Source organism: Apteryx mantelli, chromosome 2 (assembly GCF_036417845.1).
Source record: "Apteryx mantelli isolate bAptMan1 chromosome 2, bAptMan1.hap1, whole genome shotgun sequence".
Taxonomy (NCBI): domain Eukaryota; kingdom Metazoa; phylum Chordata; class Aves; order Apterygiformes; family Apterygidae; genus Apteryx; species Apteryx mantelli.
In genome coordinates, this window is record NC_089979.1 from 55,231,885 (window position 1) to 55,249,044 (window position 17,160).

At 39.8% G+C, this 17,160-nt stretch overlaps 1 protein-coding gene across 1 annotated transcript in view; it reads left to right on the forward strand.

Annotated features, from left to right (window-relative positions):
* ARHGAP28 (Rho GTPase activating protein 28) overlaps nt 1-17,160 on the forward strand; it is a 73,851-nt gene that overhangs the window by 36,056 nt on the left and 20,635 nt on the right. Inside the window, exons 2-4 of the mRNA XM_013942744.2 lie at nt 5,998-6,200; nt 10,792-11,009; nt 16,627-16,714. Of these exons, the coding sequence (XP_013798198.2) occupies nt 5,998-6,200; nt 10,792-11,009; nt 16,627-16,714 (509 nt within the window). The remainder of the gene's footprint in view (nt 1-5,997; nt 6,201-10,791; nt 11,010-16,626; nt 16,715-17,160) is intronic.

A 17,160-nucleotide genomic window follows, 5' to 3' on the forward strand; every position in this document is an offset into this window, starting at 1 on the left:
TGATTGTGAGAGCCCTCACACTGGAAGCTAACAAACAGAGAGAGATTCTTCTACGGTCTCCACTACTCAGCCACAGAGCAGTCACAATGTGGCCCTTGTTATAAATGTAGGACTTCCATGCCAGTTATGAAAAAAGTTGTGTAAGAGAGAACTAAAGAACCCAAGGTGAAATGCATTTTTAAATGGTGGCAGATAACACTAGCATGCACACTTTATTGTCAGATCTCACTATCTCTTGTTAGTACCTTGATGAATTGCAGATGATTTTTGAATAAGTAAATGACCCTTCTAAGTCTTAGAAACTTTTCTCTTTTAAGCCTTTTATGTAAGACTCATTAAAGGACATTAAAAATGTCCTTTTGGTCCAAAATACATTTGTGGAGAAAGATCTGTAGATACAAAATTAATAAATAACAGAAATATATTTTGTGGCATGTTCTGCAGAATATCAGGACATATGAAGTACTGAATTCCCATGTTTCTAAGTCTAGCTGATACAGCAATATAATAACTCAGCTTATTTTCAAACCCAGATTTTTAACAAAGAGCAATGTGATTAACATGATTTTGGAACTCTGCTAGGCAACAGGAAGAGAACATTACTAATGAAATGAAATTCCATTTTGCTTCTCACTCAAATATTCTGCTATGAGGGAGGCTGGATGACACCTCCACAAGGCCAATGAGCATGACAGGTTAAATATTTGCTATGCTAGATATTAGCACAAGAAAGGTGAAACTTAAGGATCTGCTGCCTACAGCTTGCTTAGCAGCTGCAAGGTAATCAGAAACAGAGCTACGCAGATGGAGCTAGGGGCATATTGTCTAAGATGTATGCCCCTTTGTGAGCAGAAGCAACCAAGCTCAGAAAGAAGGAAGCAAGCAGACAGCAAACACAATGCTGGAAATGGGTCTCCAGGAAGGAACCAGGAGACAAGAGATTTGGGGAAGAGTGCTGGCCAAAAACAAGCCATGAACTGTGCACAAAGGTATTACTTCCAATTGCTGGAGTCTTCCTTTGCCTGAAATTTGATATACACTTAAAAAAGAGAGAGAGAAAGAGAAACGTTGCTCCACGACTGGTTCCATCTCGGAGTGGAAAAATACTTAGTTCATAATTAACAGAAAGAAGTTTGGTTTCCCCTTCAATGCAAGTTACCACTCCCCTTTTTTACATTTGAGGAGAGTTGAGCAGAGGGAGGGCAATTACTTTTTGTCAGGAATCGGTTAATTGCTATTATCCATTGAAGAACAGAAAGATCTGGGGAGAGGATACAGCATTGTATGCAGTCACTCCTGTGTTATTCCAGTGCTACTGACTTCATTGGATAAAGGAGCTTTGCAGATACAATGATTATAATATGAAAAGGCAAATCTTAGTTAGTCCTAAAGTGACCATGAGAGTTTGTCTCCTTCATCTTCCCCATTTCTATAAATGTGACTGACTGTGGTGAAGCAGGTTCAGGACCTGCTGAATGAAATGAAACATAATGATCCACAAAAATGAGGTGTCCTGTCTCTGTATAAACAAGGATTAAATGTTATTTTTAACTACAAGGTGGCCTTATTGCTCCCTGTCTCTTTTATAGATTCTTTACCACCCATTAAACTGAAAACACAAGCATGTCTTTACTGTTAGTCAGCCTGTGAACAATCATTAGGTGTCACTGATCCAACTCTTTATGTGGTTTGACTAATCTTCGCTTCAGGAATAGGACAAAAATTTCTTATTGGAGTGACGTGGCTATCCCAAAATCAATGTGTGCTATCAGATTCTGAACAGCACACTACTGTCCTATGTACAGAACATAAAATATACGTTCAGTAGACCTGATTTGCTATTGCCTTTCATTGGTAGACCACACAGACCAGTGTAAAACTAGAGTCACACACAGTTGATCAGCCCCCTTGTGTCCCTTGGAAATATCCAGCTCCTTTGCAACAACCTTTCCATGGAAAGCTTTCTATGTGATGTCTTCACATTTCTCTTTACTGCCACTCTTTAATCCTTTCTTCTGTGACCAATGCCCACTAATAGTGGGGCACTCTGATAAAATTGGCCATTGTAGCATGCTTTTTCCTTCTTTCTTTTTCTTTCCTTTTTTAAGTGTGTGTGGCTTTTTTCCTTTTTTAAGTGTGTGTGGCTTTGGGGTATTTATTTTTTTTTAATTCCACCCTGAAAACAATTTCAGTTCCTTTGCTGGAGTCACAGTAATTTTTGTTTGGTGTTTTAAGATCCATATTTCTCTCCCAGCATTTTCCATCTAGGAAGTCAGGATCTGAGATCCTTTCTCTCGTTAATTTTAGCAAATCTTTCAGATTAGCTCACCACTGCCAGCATGGGTGAGAGAGTGAAAGAACTGGAGCATGAGCTTCACGATTGCTATTTATCTAATAAAACTTCTTTCCAAATTTTCTTTAAGAACAACAAAACCATTTTAGTACAAACATTTTATCCTTGTAAACTTCTCTTCAGACAGTGAGGAAAGGGGCAAACAAACCAGAAAGCCTTGAGGGTGAAAGAGGTATCAGGAACAAAGGTTTTCTGCTAGGAGAGTTCCCAGGTGACAGGCAGCCCAGGCTTGTTGAGCTATTTCTGAGAAAGGCAGACAGCTTGCTGAGTCAGTGCTTATTCAGTGCCCTTCAAGAATGAATTAAAAGTAGTGAAGAATATACTTTGTTTCCTCAGTGGGATTTTTTTTTTTTTCCTCTGAAACTGTTATGAGCAACTTTGGCTGGAGGAAATGGAGACAACTGCCATTATCGCATAAAAGCAGGACCACTTCCTCCAGGACAAAAATCTCCAGGTACATGGGTCAAAACGGCAGCTGGAGGTGTTTTGAAACATGTGAGCTTTTAATAGCAAGACTTTGAATAATTGGAGACAGTTTGTACCAGACCACCTGGAAGCAAGCTTCAGTTGTTTACCAATAAGGATAAAGTATCTCTGCCTAACCTTTCTCGTTACAGGAATTTTACACAGCTTGCTTTAATCTGGGCTGAGATAACAAGTCTCAGATACGCAGTTCTCAGGAGACTTTGTTCAGCTGATTTTCCAAATACGTTCCGTACTTTTAATATTGTTGTAAATGCATATGAATTACCCAGTAACCTTAGACATATTTGGTAAAGCTGGTTGTCACAGCAGTTGTTGCCATGCTACATGGTCTGTTTTGCATTTAGCTTTTCCGTACGGTAATATTACAAAATAACATACTCACTGTGGGGGGAAAAGAACTACCCACCAAGCCTCTTTCTTCCTAATATGGTGAAATAAAAAGCCTTGGTCTGAGTTAGCTGAAGCGCTGATGGAGTCAAAGCCCAAGGATCAGTCTGGTGATGCTTGAAGAGAACAAGGGTCACAGTGGAGATTCGCACTGGGAGGGCAGGAAATGTTTAAATTCCCTGACCATGACTAAATGGTCGGAGCCAGCTATGCTATCAGGGAAAAAGCCCTCTTCTCCTCCCAGCATAGATGTGATTCCAGAATGGCAAGAGCATTTATTCCTGTGATTGCTGCTATGGGAATTGTGAGTTGTGTTGTATATCAGATGCAAGGACTTATTTTTAGCAAAGGTTTATAATAAGCAGCAATATAATTACTAAGCAGGCAGGCAATTTAGCAGCATGGGGGTCTCAGGCAGAGCCCCAGGCTAAAGAGAAAGCCAGGGAAGAAACGGGCAGCTGGTTGGAAAGAGAGCACCCGTTTTACTCCCTGCACCAGAACTTACGTGTCTCCCATCTGCTTGTACAGAGCCTGGTGAAAAGGGGCCCCAAATGCCGCTAGAGTGCCAGGAAGTTTTGCCTTTTTCCTTATTTATGTTCACTATCACCTTTTAAACAAAAGAGCACAGTTTTTCATAGCAGTGAACAACCGGCTGGCAAGAGCTGTTTCCCCCATTGACCACAAGGCTGAAGGCATGGGGTTTTTCTGGCTGGTTCTGAGCTGTTCTGTTTTACTAACTAAAACTTCTGCTTGGGGCCACTTGATACAATATTGTCTCATGACATTTAAATGCTGTGAGACTGGCATTTTTGTTTCCTTGCTGAGGCTGATGCAGTGCAGAGAGAAAGGTGAATGCAGAAAAAAGAGGGGCCACAATTTCCAGATGCATAATTCCATCAATCAAGATTTTTCAGGTATCGCAGTCTTCTGAGACTTTGCAAAATAAAGCCAAATGGAAAGCTTTCATTGCTCCAGTGGGAAGCTACATGGAAAGCACTCAAATAGCTTTAACCACATTTGTGTCATGAATTCTTGCATTTGTTGACTGTGGCTTGTTCTAAATAAAACAATAACAGTTTCAGTGCTCTGTTTAAAAGCAAACACTCATCATTTAAGAGAAAAAAAGATAGAAACACTGAATATAGCATTTCTCTTCCTAGAGGATATTTGTCTCCCGTAGCACAGCGGTACATTTTCTTCTGATGAAATATTTGCATCCATCTGAAAGTTGTGATTCTCAACATCTGGCTGATAGCAAATGGGCAAGTGCATTGTCTATCTTACATGTCCCTGTGTTTGAAAAGAGGCAAAGGCCAAGAGCTCAGCCTTGTTTTTATAAGCACTGATAACGTCCACAGCTGGAATTTGTTGTGCTCCATTGTTTCCACCCCGGCTCCCTAACCTTGAGCTCCAAACTAATTCAGAACTAATTGCCTTAGACCACCCAAATGATGTGAAAAAGCTCAGTAATCTCAGGGAAGCAGCCAGCCCTAGGGTAAGGAGTGGGAAGGCAGCTTCAACAGCGCAAAAGGGGAAAAGTACATCCATTCTGCTTTATTAAATAGTGTATTGTTTATACATCCATTCTGAAAACTTTGACAAGAAGGGAAATGCTGAAAGGAAGTAACTTTTTTTTCCTTTAATGGAGTAAAAGTGATGTCTGTGGTTTTAAACAAAAGGCTGTTGGCAGGATGATGCCATAAAGAAAAGGAAGAGAAAGGGAAACTGCATTTGAATTAATTCAGATAAGTTAAGACCAGAAGACCTTATGACAGAATTTTCCATTACTTCCTGTAGTCTAGCTCTCTGCCATAATTACATTACCTCCTGACTCTTTTGTACAAATATTGTTGTGGTTATAACTGTTTACCGTAATTACGCTTACAAAAGTTGTTTACAGTATTACAATCACATAATAATGTGAAAGAACAAAGTTAGACAAGACATTTGTGGTGGGTATTTTATAAAATTTTGTATAAATAACTGTCTTCAGCTGGAAGAATTTACAGTGGGAATAGTCAAGAACAAAAGAGCAATGACCTGATTCCTTGGTTTATCAAAAAATATATAAAAAATTAAGGGGAGGAATCACTGTACTGAATCATACCTTGAAATTTGATTTTTAGTGAATCATAATTTTTTTAAAAGGCAGAGATCAAAATATTTTGTTTGGCCTAAAACATAGTATTTTATTTCAAAGACAAATTTTGTTAAGCTTTAGTGTGATTTAAGAAAAAAAAATGAATAAAAGATAACTATTCTTCTGAATTAAACTATTCCAAGTTTTTCATTCTTTTTTTTGTAATACACACAATCAGTGAAGTCATGATGAATTTGTAAAATATTTCAGGGTTCCCAAGTCTGAATTTTTTCCCCAAAGAAGTTTTTGCTGAAATATTTAGGCCAATAAGCAAAACAGAGAAGAGATAGAAAGAGAAATTGAGGCACAAAGAAATTGAAATATTTTCTCAATGCCTCATTATACAGCTAGCAGTGCTAGCAATAGAAATTGCATCTCTTGAGTCCCTCACTAGGATATAAATCATTAATGATCAATAAAGTGATAAATTATTAAATGCAAAATCAATGTACAACCATAACTGCTATGAGCAGAGATGATTAAGACCAACAGAATTGTGCACTTTCCTTCCAACATCTTGTTCCTGCCTCTCTGGTACAGTCTTACTTGAAGCCCTGTTTGCATGGCTTGGCTGCATGATACAAGCTAGCACACTGGAAAAATAACACATTTTTATTTTCCATCATTTCAGAAAATCTCTCTCTCGCTGTCGAACGATTAACAGGATGCTTTCCAATGAGCCTACACCTCCTCCTGCGTTCAGTCGTTCCAACTCACAGGTGTCCATGGACAGCACCTCCATGGAGGACTTCTGGTGCGAAGTGGAGAGCATTAAGGAGAGCAGTGAAGACAGGCCTGAAGAACAAATGCTCTTGGAGTTCAAACCTGCTGATGGTAAGCACATGAACACTGCTTTTTCATCACATTTTGGCTTTGCCTTGTCTCTTCAGTGATGCCCTGATCCCCTTCCTCCCATCACCAAGCATGAACATGATTAAAATATTGAGCCAGAAGGTGTGAAATGTTTTTTAAATCTCCCTTAAAGTCACTTGGGGGGTAAGTTTAAGCCCATATTGCTGTAATACTGTTTTGAATCACGAAAGTACCAGGCTGGGTCTGTGGTCATTGTTGCTCCACTTCTGAACATTACAGTCAATGTACTATAGGTTACTGGAGAAAAACAATAATTCAGTCGAGTTTATGCCCTGGGATTAGTAACATGACTTCTGAAGTAGGACTTTCTGCACTGATTTTATTTGTGCTTCAGGAGGACAGATAAGGTGCAATTCAGAAAAGAGAGGAACAAAATGAAAACTTTGTCCCCAGCATTAAATAAACCAGACTGAGATATATGTAAGGGACCAAAAGTTCAATTAGTTTACTGGAATTTTCCACTTCCTAGCTTTCCCAGGATATAAAGCAGAAGTCATGAAAGTCTTGAAGCAATTTTTAGCTAGATATCATTCAGCCCTATCAGAAATTTGATAACTGCCTGCTTATCTGAGATTGCCCAATTTAGGTGTAGTTCAAGGAGAGACAGTCTGAATTTATGGATATCCACATCATTCAGCTTCCTCACTCTTCAAAATCTATTCATCACATACACAAGTTATGATGAAGATACTACTACTTCATTATGTTACCTTATTTTCCCCTTTCCTTTTTTGTAATGTATTTGGAAAAACATGTAATAATCTGCACTAGCTTGTTGCTGTACAGCTTTGTGTTGGATGAATTAATAACATCTAGAACAGCAGTTCTCAAATTTTTTTCCAGTTATGACCCCACTTAAAGACTCATTATATTGTGCAACGCAAAATATCAGGTCTCACTATATGATGAAACAGAATTTCTTTTGGGGTCATGACCCACCGATAACTGCTGCAACCCTATTTGGGATCATGACCGCTAGTCTAGGAACAACTGATCTAGGGATAGATGTTGAAAAAACAGTGTATTCTTTCCATGCAATTATTAACGTGATGATGTACTTTTCTTACCTTTATACACAATGGGATGTCATTAATTATACTACCAGGAAAAAGGGTGAAAAAGGAGAAAAGTTGCTTTATTTAGCAACTAAATATGTCATCAGTCATTGTAAGTATCCCATATCTAGCTCCAACCATATACTGGTTTCATGGGGAATATCGTTCACGAGTTCCAGGTAGGGACTCTGTTGTGAGCAAAAGAAGACCTCAGTTCACCAGAAATCTAAGTCTTCTCAGAAGGCTATGTTCTGGCAGCTTACCTCCAACCTGTACTTCTTCATGCTGGCCTGCAGTCTCAGATAAAAAGAGATCAAACTTGTAAATTGAAACTTTACAACCATCATTATGGGAAAAGCAGAAAAGCAATCTGTCTCAATCAGCTTGACCGTCTTTGGGAAAATTCCTGTCTGACTGTGCTTTCTAGCTTGGAAATCCCAGGAAGGCAAAATTGTTAACCTCACACGGGGTCTCCTTCATACGATTCTCCATGTGAACTGGGACGTCCCTGACTTGTGACCATGGTCAGTGGGACGTCACAGATCTGTGAGACAGGTAAGTTACCAGGTCAAGGCAATATAGGGGCAAATTTTCCCTATTCGTAGAGGCTTGTCAGTCACACTCATCACTTCTGAGCTAAATCTTCTGTGCAAACCACAACTGTGCAAACCGTGCTGCAGTCTCAGGTTATTCTTTGTCTGATTGCACCTCATTACATTACATTGATTTTTTCCTCTCTGACTTGAATTAAAAATGAGACTGCAAGGTAAAATGCAAAACATTTCCACAATTCATTTACCTCCATGCTCCATAGCTTTAAACACATATATACACATATAAACACACACAACCAGGGAGTGCTTGCTCTAGTTATTAACTTTGGGAATATATTCAGTCTGGGATTATAAATCTTGGAAATAACCATGAGTTCTATCAAGATACTAATAGTCTAATACTCCTTGTCAAGGATCAAAACACAGAAAATCAATGTAGGAATCCTCAGGGTAAAATAAAAACAAATATTCATCATCCTTTTGAGATGTCTTTGAGAGGAAGAGATGCAAAATGCTTAAGAAGGAAGCAAGGGGATGATAACAACCAGACACCAGTGATATTGTTAAAACCACAATACTGCTTTTTGCAAGGTCTCTTGTGTAAGAGGAAGCCTTCAGGACACTTATACTGATGACGTCAGTAAGAAAGAATAAAAGATCATACAGAGTAACATGAGAGATGATGAAGCAGGGGAAGAGGAAGTAAATGGGTGTTTAAGATGACAGTGACATTCCCAGAGCTGCTTTTAACACTTAGTGTTTCAGGGGATAGTGTGAGTTATTTGGGGTTAAATCTGAAATTCAAAGAAAGGCACATGTCTTTCCTAACACTGTCTAAGAGAAAAAGAGAATTACCAACCAGTGGGGATCTGTTTGTTTGACAGAATTAACCACAGTGCCTAGATCCTACTATATAGTAGCTACCATTATAAAAGTAATATTTTGTGAAACATAATTTTATTAGCCCTCATTTAAACCTATATATCATATAATTTTGAGGCATTTTATACAGAAATTCATTCTCTGCAATAGTTTTACTCATTTGGTTGTTGTCATTATTTCTTAGCCTATTGTTTGTGAGTGGTTAGAACAGGAAAAAGGAAAATGTCAGAGAAAGCAAGTCACAGGGGTGATGGGTAAGCAGGCAGAATTTCATGTCTGTTTTACTATTTTTTCATAGCATCATGAAAGCCAAGTTGGATTAAAAACTAAATTCTTGGAAAGAATATTTCAGGACAAAAGCCAAAATGAATGTAATTAAGAAACAGGTATATGAATGGCTGTGGCTAGAACAGCAGCACGCAAATGAAGAGAGCTCATTGGAAAGAAGAGCGAGAACAGCAGAAGGACCACTGCTAGCTCAAAACTTACAAAGGAGGAAAAGCAACAGCCTGTCATTCTATACGTAGAAGGAAATAGAGTGGAAGCAAGCTGTTTCACAGGCTATAGAGGTGGTCACACTGCAGTCTTAACACAGAGCAGGGTTTTTAAAAGGAGGTATTTTCATAGAGCTTTGCAAAGAGACAAGCCAGTTAACAGTGAAGTCAGTGACGGCATTTGTGTAAAATGCTTTCACTTGCCTCTGCTGACCAGTCCTGTAATTTTCCTTTTTGTCTCTAACTGCCAAAGTGCAGTAAACTGGTACCTATCAATCCTCCTGCATTCTGGTGGTGTCAAGGAGAGGCAATAAAGGAAGAGTAAGAATACAAGCCTGTTATTGTTCTTATTACAGTGCTGCTCTTAATAAGTGAGGAGTTGTTTTAAGGAACATTCTGCAAATTAATCCATTTCCTGTTTGACATGTTTATTTGTAATACCTACTCTTCAGTCAAAGCTGGAATACAGTTATTGTTCTGATTATTTTGTCTCAAGAGCACGTTACTATCATTCACAGATGCAATTAAAATAAAGGCCCTCAAAAGCTCCCATTTGAAGAGAGATTTTAAAAGTTTATGATTGTTTGCTTTAGAAAACAGATAAATAAAAAGGCAGTGACAGCAAATTTTAAAATTACTGAATGATTCAGATAAGGTAGATTGGGAACATCTCCCTGTTTTACAGTGACAGGTGATATTCATATAATTTAACAGGTAGCAAACTGACCTTAAAAAGAACATACTTTTTCACATGGTGCATGACCTCACTATGGAACCAATTGCAGCGCTGAATCAGTTGAGAAACAGGTATCGAATAGGACTCAGCAGGTATTGGTCACTAATGTGAGTATCAAGAAACCCTGGGGTGTACATTGCTAGCTGGACTTCAACTACTAGAAATCAGGATGATACCTAGCATGCAAGGACAGCTGTTTTTGCCCTACCTAACAATACCTACCCCTACCTAATACTCACTTTTTAGTGAGTTGCTCTGGACCTTAAGCACCTTGTCGAAAACTGGCTATTAGACTAGGTGGACGTCAGGTTTCTCTCAATTATCATGAAGTGCCTGATTGTTAGCTGACTCCCTAGGTTTTTTCAAGCATTTAAAATCCTCTCATCCTTAATGAGCAAAATAGCAAATATGTTATTGTATTGTATACAGTATTTCAATATTTTTTCCTATTTTAACTGGAACGTCACTTAAATTACCACTTGCCAAATGGCTTCAGCCTGCATAATATGATAACTGAAGGGATTTCCTTTATATTCTTGAATGAGGGGCTAGTGTTTAGCAATCTTGCTGTGTCAGGCTAGACACTATACCGTTTTCTTCGCGCAGGTGTGTTAATGCACAGGTTAAAATACTTCTTCTGTTCTTCTCCTAAGCCTCTCCTGTGCAGAGACTGCCAAACTGAAAGTTGACAGTCTGTTGACAAAACTAAATTAACTTACACTTGTGGCCTAAGTCAGATTGGAAATGGAAACTTCTTGAAGTGAAGGCTAGCACACCGAACCACTGTACCGTCTGCCCTCCTGCCTGGTAACACGCTCCCTTCCTCCACAGAAGGGGAGCTGGAGGCTGAATGGCTGCAAGATGCAGGTTTGTCGACATTGGTCTCGGGAGCTGAAGAGGAGGATGGCCAAGCCCTGCTGTCCACCCTGACCCGAACGCAAGCTGCCGCAGTACAGAAGAGATACAACACCTACACTCAGACGCTGAGGAAGAAGAACAAGCACACCGTCCGTGATGTGAGAGACATCTTTGGCATCAATGACTCTTCTGTAAGTAGCTAATGCATCCTAGCAAGTGCTTTTGAACTTATTTTTTATGCATTTTGCAAGTAGCTCATAAAAGCTTCTACCAGAGAGCGAGCCTTTTCTGCTGACAATGTACAGACAGTCATAGCAGTTTCTGGCACTGAGTTTAGATGTTTAATGCTGTATTTGCTACATTTTGAGAGGAAATGAAGAAACCAACTGAAATGGTGCACAGTTTTGCAACTAACCTGTAACATAATGTTGTATCTATTGCCAGCCTTCCTCCTGCAATCTCCTATCAAGACTAACATTTACTCCCTTATTTTTTGGAAATTGGTGAGTTGCTCTTGGCAGTTATTCAAATTTTTGCTGGCTTCTGGGGACACTTGCTATTTACTCAGCAGTCTCAGCAGTGAAGTAAAACTTCTCTAATGAAGCAACTGGGGTTCAGATATACATAAGCAATTAAACACCTGCCGGCATGATTGCAACTAGTACACTGGCAGTTACGTTTCGCTTATATAGCAAGCAAAAATCCATTAACTGTTCATTTGTTTCATGGCTTTAGAAATGAGCATTGCCTGTGGTGGCTTCATCCACTTTTCCCCGCGGATAGCTCTAAACACACCAATTCTTATCCTTACACATTTTATTTTGGGGAATGCAGTCAACTGTGTGAATTTATTCCAATGCTCAAAGCAACACAAATGACTTTAGATGTGTGACTCAAGTTATTCTACATAGGAGTCACAGAGAAGCTCACAAGCTCATCTTTGAAGTGAATATTAAAGCTTTTATCATTACAAAGCCCCAAGAAATTCTTTCTTTCTGTAGATTTGTTTTGTCCCTTTCTATTTACCTTTCCTTCTTCCCAAAGCATGGCATTCCAGCTGAATTTAAAGAACTGGGAAACAAAATCGGAGATGCATTGTTATAATTAGAATTCCAAAAATACAATGCTCGGGGGGCTTAATTTATTGGTCTCCAATGTAAGCACCTAGACTCTTTTGAACTTTGTGCTCATATCCCACAAATATATCCAGAAGAACCCAGCAGTTTCCTGTGGGCAGACTTTCTTGCATGAGAACTCCTCAGGCATGTTTGCATGAACATTAAAAAAGTTGATGGCATTTCTTATAAGATTAGCACATTTGTCCTGCTTCAGATATCTGTAAACCTTAATACATTTATGATTTGTAATAGAGTTTAAGTTTTCTAATAAATTTCAGTCAGCCAAATGGATGTTGTACGTATTCTCTTGAATGTGCACATTATTGATTCTTTTGACCTGCTTATTTTTCTCCTGTTTCTTGCTTGTTAAAATATCAGAAGCTTCAGAGCCATTGTCTTTCAAATCAGTGTTTTACCTTTTCTGAAATTCAGCTCACTTAATTGTTCTGCATTGTGAAAGCCTGAGAGATAAGACTGAAAATGTAATTGTTAAGACTTCTCATTCCTTCTTCCCACGAAAACATGCAGTTCTACAGGGTGCCTTGCCTAAACGTTAAACACTGATACACAAACACAGCTGCAGAGCACGAACTCACCTCCCTCAGACAGGCTAGGAAGCAGATCTTATTTCTAAAGGTCTGCTAGGTTCCCAGTGCCCTCTGGGCATTCCCGTTGCCCGTTGTTACTATTTCTGCTACTCACGGTGGGATTTAGAAAGTCTATCCCAATTATCACCTCCTTCCTCAGTGACTGAGGCATCTGGTGAATCACTGCTGCAGCAGAGCAGCATTTCGGTGGGTGCCTGTATCCGAAGCTGAATGTGCATTTCCTGAGCAGTTCTTCATAAGGCAAAATTAGCTTAAACTGTCCCCATCTCTGTGCTGTTTCTTTGGTTATGGCACTACAGCTGTTGGTGAGTGTTTACGATGAATCAATTTGGGAGAGTCATGTAGATTAAAAACAACCCAGTCAAAAACCAAGAGCAACAGGGGACAGGGAGGGGAAATCTTTTCAGCACAGATGCTGGAAAAAAGCTGGTAAAAAGACTTCTTGAGAAGGCATGCAGGAGATTTTGTTCTCCCATCCTGCTTTTTAAAAAGTTAACCTGCCATAAAAAGCAAAATAGCTCTAATTGCTTTGCATAACATTTTCTATAATCCTACCCATTAGGAGACTGGATTTACATCTTCTTCCCATCAATGTAAGCATTGCAGCAGCCTAGGGTGGTTCACAGGATGGATTACTCTCTTCTGTGGCTAGTGATGAGAGAAAAGGTGATTAGCTCACTAGGGTCACCTGAGATGAGATTTACGGGACTATAGTGGCGACCACTGAAGCTGCATAAATAGTTGTCATCGGGGGGGGGGGGGGGGGGAAGAGGTTTTCCCTAGTTTCTTCTCTCTGTTCTGAAACAAAAACAAAAAACCCTCTGCATGCTAGATTTTTATTGTTATTATTTTCTTTCCTTGTTCCTCCCGTATGTCGTTCATTTTGCTGCCGGTAAAAAAGGATGCAAGCCCAAAAGGGGTTGCAATGAAAGGAAATGGAGCCAGGCTGCTTTTTTTTTCCTTTCTCGGGCGGGTGCCGGGATCCCCGGGCAAAGGCAGCGCCTGGGTGAAGCCGCCTGCCCCGGCTGCGGTGCTGCCGCGCCGCCTCCCGCCGCCTTGCGCCCAAGGCACCACTGCGGCCTGCAGGGCAAAGAGTTAAGCTGGAAGGTTTATTAATCACGGTGGCCTGATTTTCCTAAGTGCTGGTCCCCCACTGCTTCCTATAGAGGCTAACGGCTCTGCTAGTGCTCAAAGCCTAGAAAAATCAACAGCAGAATATAAATGGGGAGAAAATTTTATTATTATTATTTTTACTGGGGGAGGAAATGAAGGCGGTGCTCATTAACAGCCCTGTACGTTGTTATCAGCTAAAACTCCTCAGGAATTTTACAAGCATTCTGCTTGGGCACTGCACCAGAAAATCATGTCCTAATTAAAGAGCAACTAGCTAACCCAGAGCTGTTTGCATGAAAAGGCATTTGTGATGACAGTGCTTGAAAATACAAATATATCCAAAGCACTGGTAACTTGTATCCTGAATGGATCTATAAAGCTATCCTCCTTTGCTTTTATTTCCCTTAGCTGCAGGGCTGACAATAGAATTTTGTCATTCTAATGCTCCACTGATTTGTTTTTACATCTTCTACAATGAAGGCAGCTACTAAAGAACTGACTATCCATCTCATCTCCATCTTTTTCTTGCTGTTCTGGCTTCCTCTTCCCATTGGAAATTCCTGTGTACATTGTGCTAGTAAACACTGGACTCATTTTTAGCGTCAGAAAATGAGAAGTGTCTAATGAATCACTTGCAGTCAGAAATCAGGATATGTGAAGTCTTGCCTTCACTGGAACCCCAGCCAAATCTATGAAGCTGTCCCAATTCAGTGAAGGACAGAATTTGACTCTTGGCCTTTCACATTCATCAAGATATAAGCATCCCAAGGTTTTTTTTTTTTAATCTTCATTTTTTACTAAAGAAACAATATAGATCTCTGAAACGTTTGTATTAAAAAGCTTTTTTCCCTACAGTCTTCCATTTCTTTGTATAATAGAAGGAGAAGGAGAAGGAGAAGGGGGGGGGGGGGAAGCCTGGTCCTGTTTGGAAAACACTTCCACCAAATAATCATAAGATTTGGCTTTTTTATTACTCTCCCCGTGGTGTCTGGGAAAGGAAAGCAAGAATATGGTGTTTTTCCAGCCACTCCTGGTGTAGTTAGTACATGGTTCATTGTATTCAATTGCAACAAGCTAGAGCAGCCTCCAGGCTCCTCTAAGCACTGCTGGGTGAGAGGCAGAGTTTTGCTGTCAGCTTGCCTTTTCCAGCTCCAGAGCACTTAGCAAAAACTGCTTACTGCAGCTTCTTTGCTATTGATTTCACCTGCATATTGAGACTGGAAAGATTTTTTTTTTTTTAAATATACGTTAAATTCACTGTAAACCTATTTTGAATACTGTTTTCAAGGTCACATATTTTGGGCAGTGAAAGTAGATGAGCCAGTTGCTGATGTCTGTCATTAGTTTCTCTATCTGGAACTTAAGCAGCGGAATAATTACTTTTTTGTTTGATTTGCCTGAATTGCAGAGGCAAGTTTAACTGTCCCCTCCACTTCCATACTCCTACCTGGAATTTGCACTGCTTTTTTTATGTCCTAACACCGTTTGTATGAATGTTATGGGGTTTTATCCTAAAAGCATCCTACAGTTGTCCTTTTTTTAAAAAAAAACCTACAATCCTTACATTCTATGGCAAAGGAAGTCCATGTGACTCAAATCCTGTTTGCTATCAAGTTTGTAGGCTGTTGAATAGACTTTCTCAGGAGAGACTTTATTCATGTTACATTTGACTTTGTTACCCAAATAGTTCAGAGGATAAGATTGAATAAAATGACTGCCACATTATTTCAGGCTTCCAATTGAAAGGGCTGCTTCTCTTAAATATCTGATTTTTTTTTATCAGCCTGAAAGCTGCTCCTGTGCATTGACTACAAATGGGAAAGACAAAATACTATGCCCTGAGGCATCACTGCTTGTTGATAAGCAGCCGATTTAGCAATTTAAAGAGCAATTTAAAGAGCAACTCTAGTAGGTGCATTGGGGCTCTCAGCTGCACATTCAGCTAGAAAGATGGAGGCTGCTGTTAGGCTCTGTTAGGAGGTGGCAGCACCTGAGAGCAAGGTCAGGTGTGAGGCAGCAGGGCTTGAGAAATAGGGGGACTCCAAGGGTTCCCAGTGGGATGCAAAGAAGATCAGAGAAAAAAAATAAGGCTAGTTTGGGACAGTTTAGCCATTTTTGCCCTTCAAAGCATCTTTTATATCCTGCCATTTTTTCACCCAAGAACATGCAGATGAGCTGCTATCACCCCACTCACACACACACACAGACTGATTTGTCTTTATGATCAGTCCCAAAACTGCTGAGCACAAGCACAAAATACAGCAGCCAAGAAAAGGTGATACTGCTTGAAAGTCACCCACTGGACTTCAGAGCCCCTTCTCTGCTGTGCTGCACACTCTTGCCTCATTTTTACACAGTGCAGAATAATTTCTGGAACAGGAACAAATGAAGCTGAATATAGAAAAGGTCTTTTTTTCCTCTCTCTCTCTCTCTCTCCCCTCAAAATGTTCTTGCAGTTCTCTGGCAAAGTGTGAGTACAAAACCCCTTGGAGGACACTCATTCATTAGTAATTTGCTAGTGCCCAGATCCTGAAAGATGGTGCGAAGTCTGACTTGACAGGTGCTTGGGAGCAGTGGATGTTCAGCGTGTGTCAGAGAGCGCTCAAATAGAGTTGTGGCCAAAGCGATTAAAAGCAGGATGGATTGCAATTTGACAAGAACCTTTCACTTAGTACAATTACATACAGCAATTTACTTAGCTAATTTCAGTCATTATGTAGGGCAGGACTCATTAACTACACAGAGCTGTAATAATACTGACCTCAACATGATCCATACCTGTGCAGCCTGAGAAAAATTAATTCCCAGGCTCGGCTATGAAAAACGTACTCTGGCAAATCACAATAGGTTGTTTAAACTTCGCAAAACAATGTAAGCTGAGAATGATACACTGTTGCTTGAACTGTAGCGGTTTCTGTCCATAGACTTTTACTTTCACTGCAGTCTGATCATTTTTCCTTGCCTATCAGCCCACATTTGAGACAGTTCCAGTGTCACCAGTTCCTTCTAATGGTATCCAGCTTCCTGGGCAGAAGCCAGTTTGGAAATCAGTTAGCTGTGAGTATGCCAACGTGTAACCAGTGTTCACTTCCTCCTAGAAATGATAGACAGAAAGATCCGTCTGTGGTTGTGAGGTCAGTCCCCTGTTTTACATTGGGGACATGCTGAATATATTTTCTTATGATCATTATCAGCTTATTGTCATGTAAGAACCAAAGTTTTCCATTCAAGACTGGTGTTGTACAGGCACAGACTCCTGCCCTTGAGGCTGCGAAGTCTAAAAAGTATTGATGGTGTCAATGCTGGGAATGTAAAAATAACCTCTAAACACTATGGTGAAGAATTTGCCCAAAATATGTCAGGAACATATTTTCCTGTTGCAAATAATAATAAGAAAGATGCATATTTCCTTCATATTTCTTCTCCAGTACTGCAGAAATTGTAGTGTTAGAAGTTCATCATTTTTCTGGTTCTCCCCTACTATTCTGTGGTGTCAGTTTGGG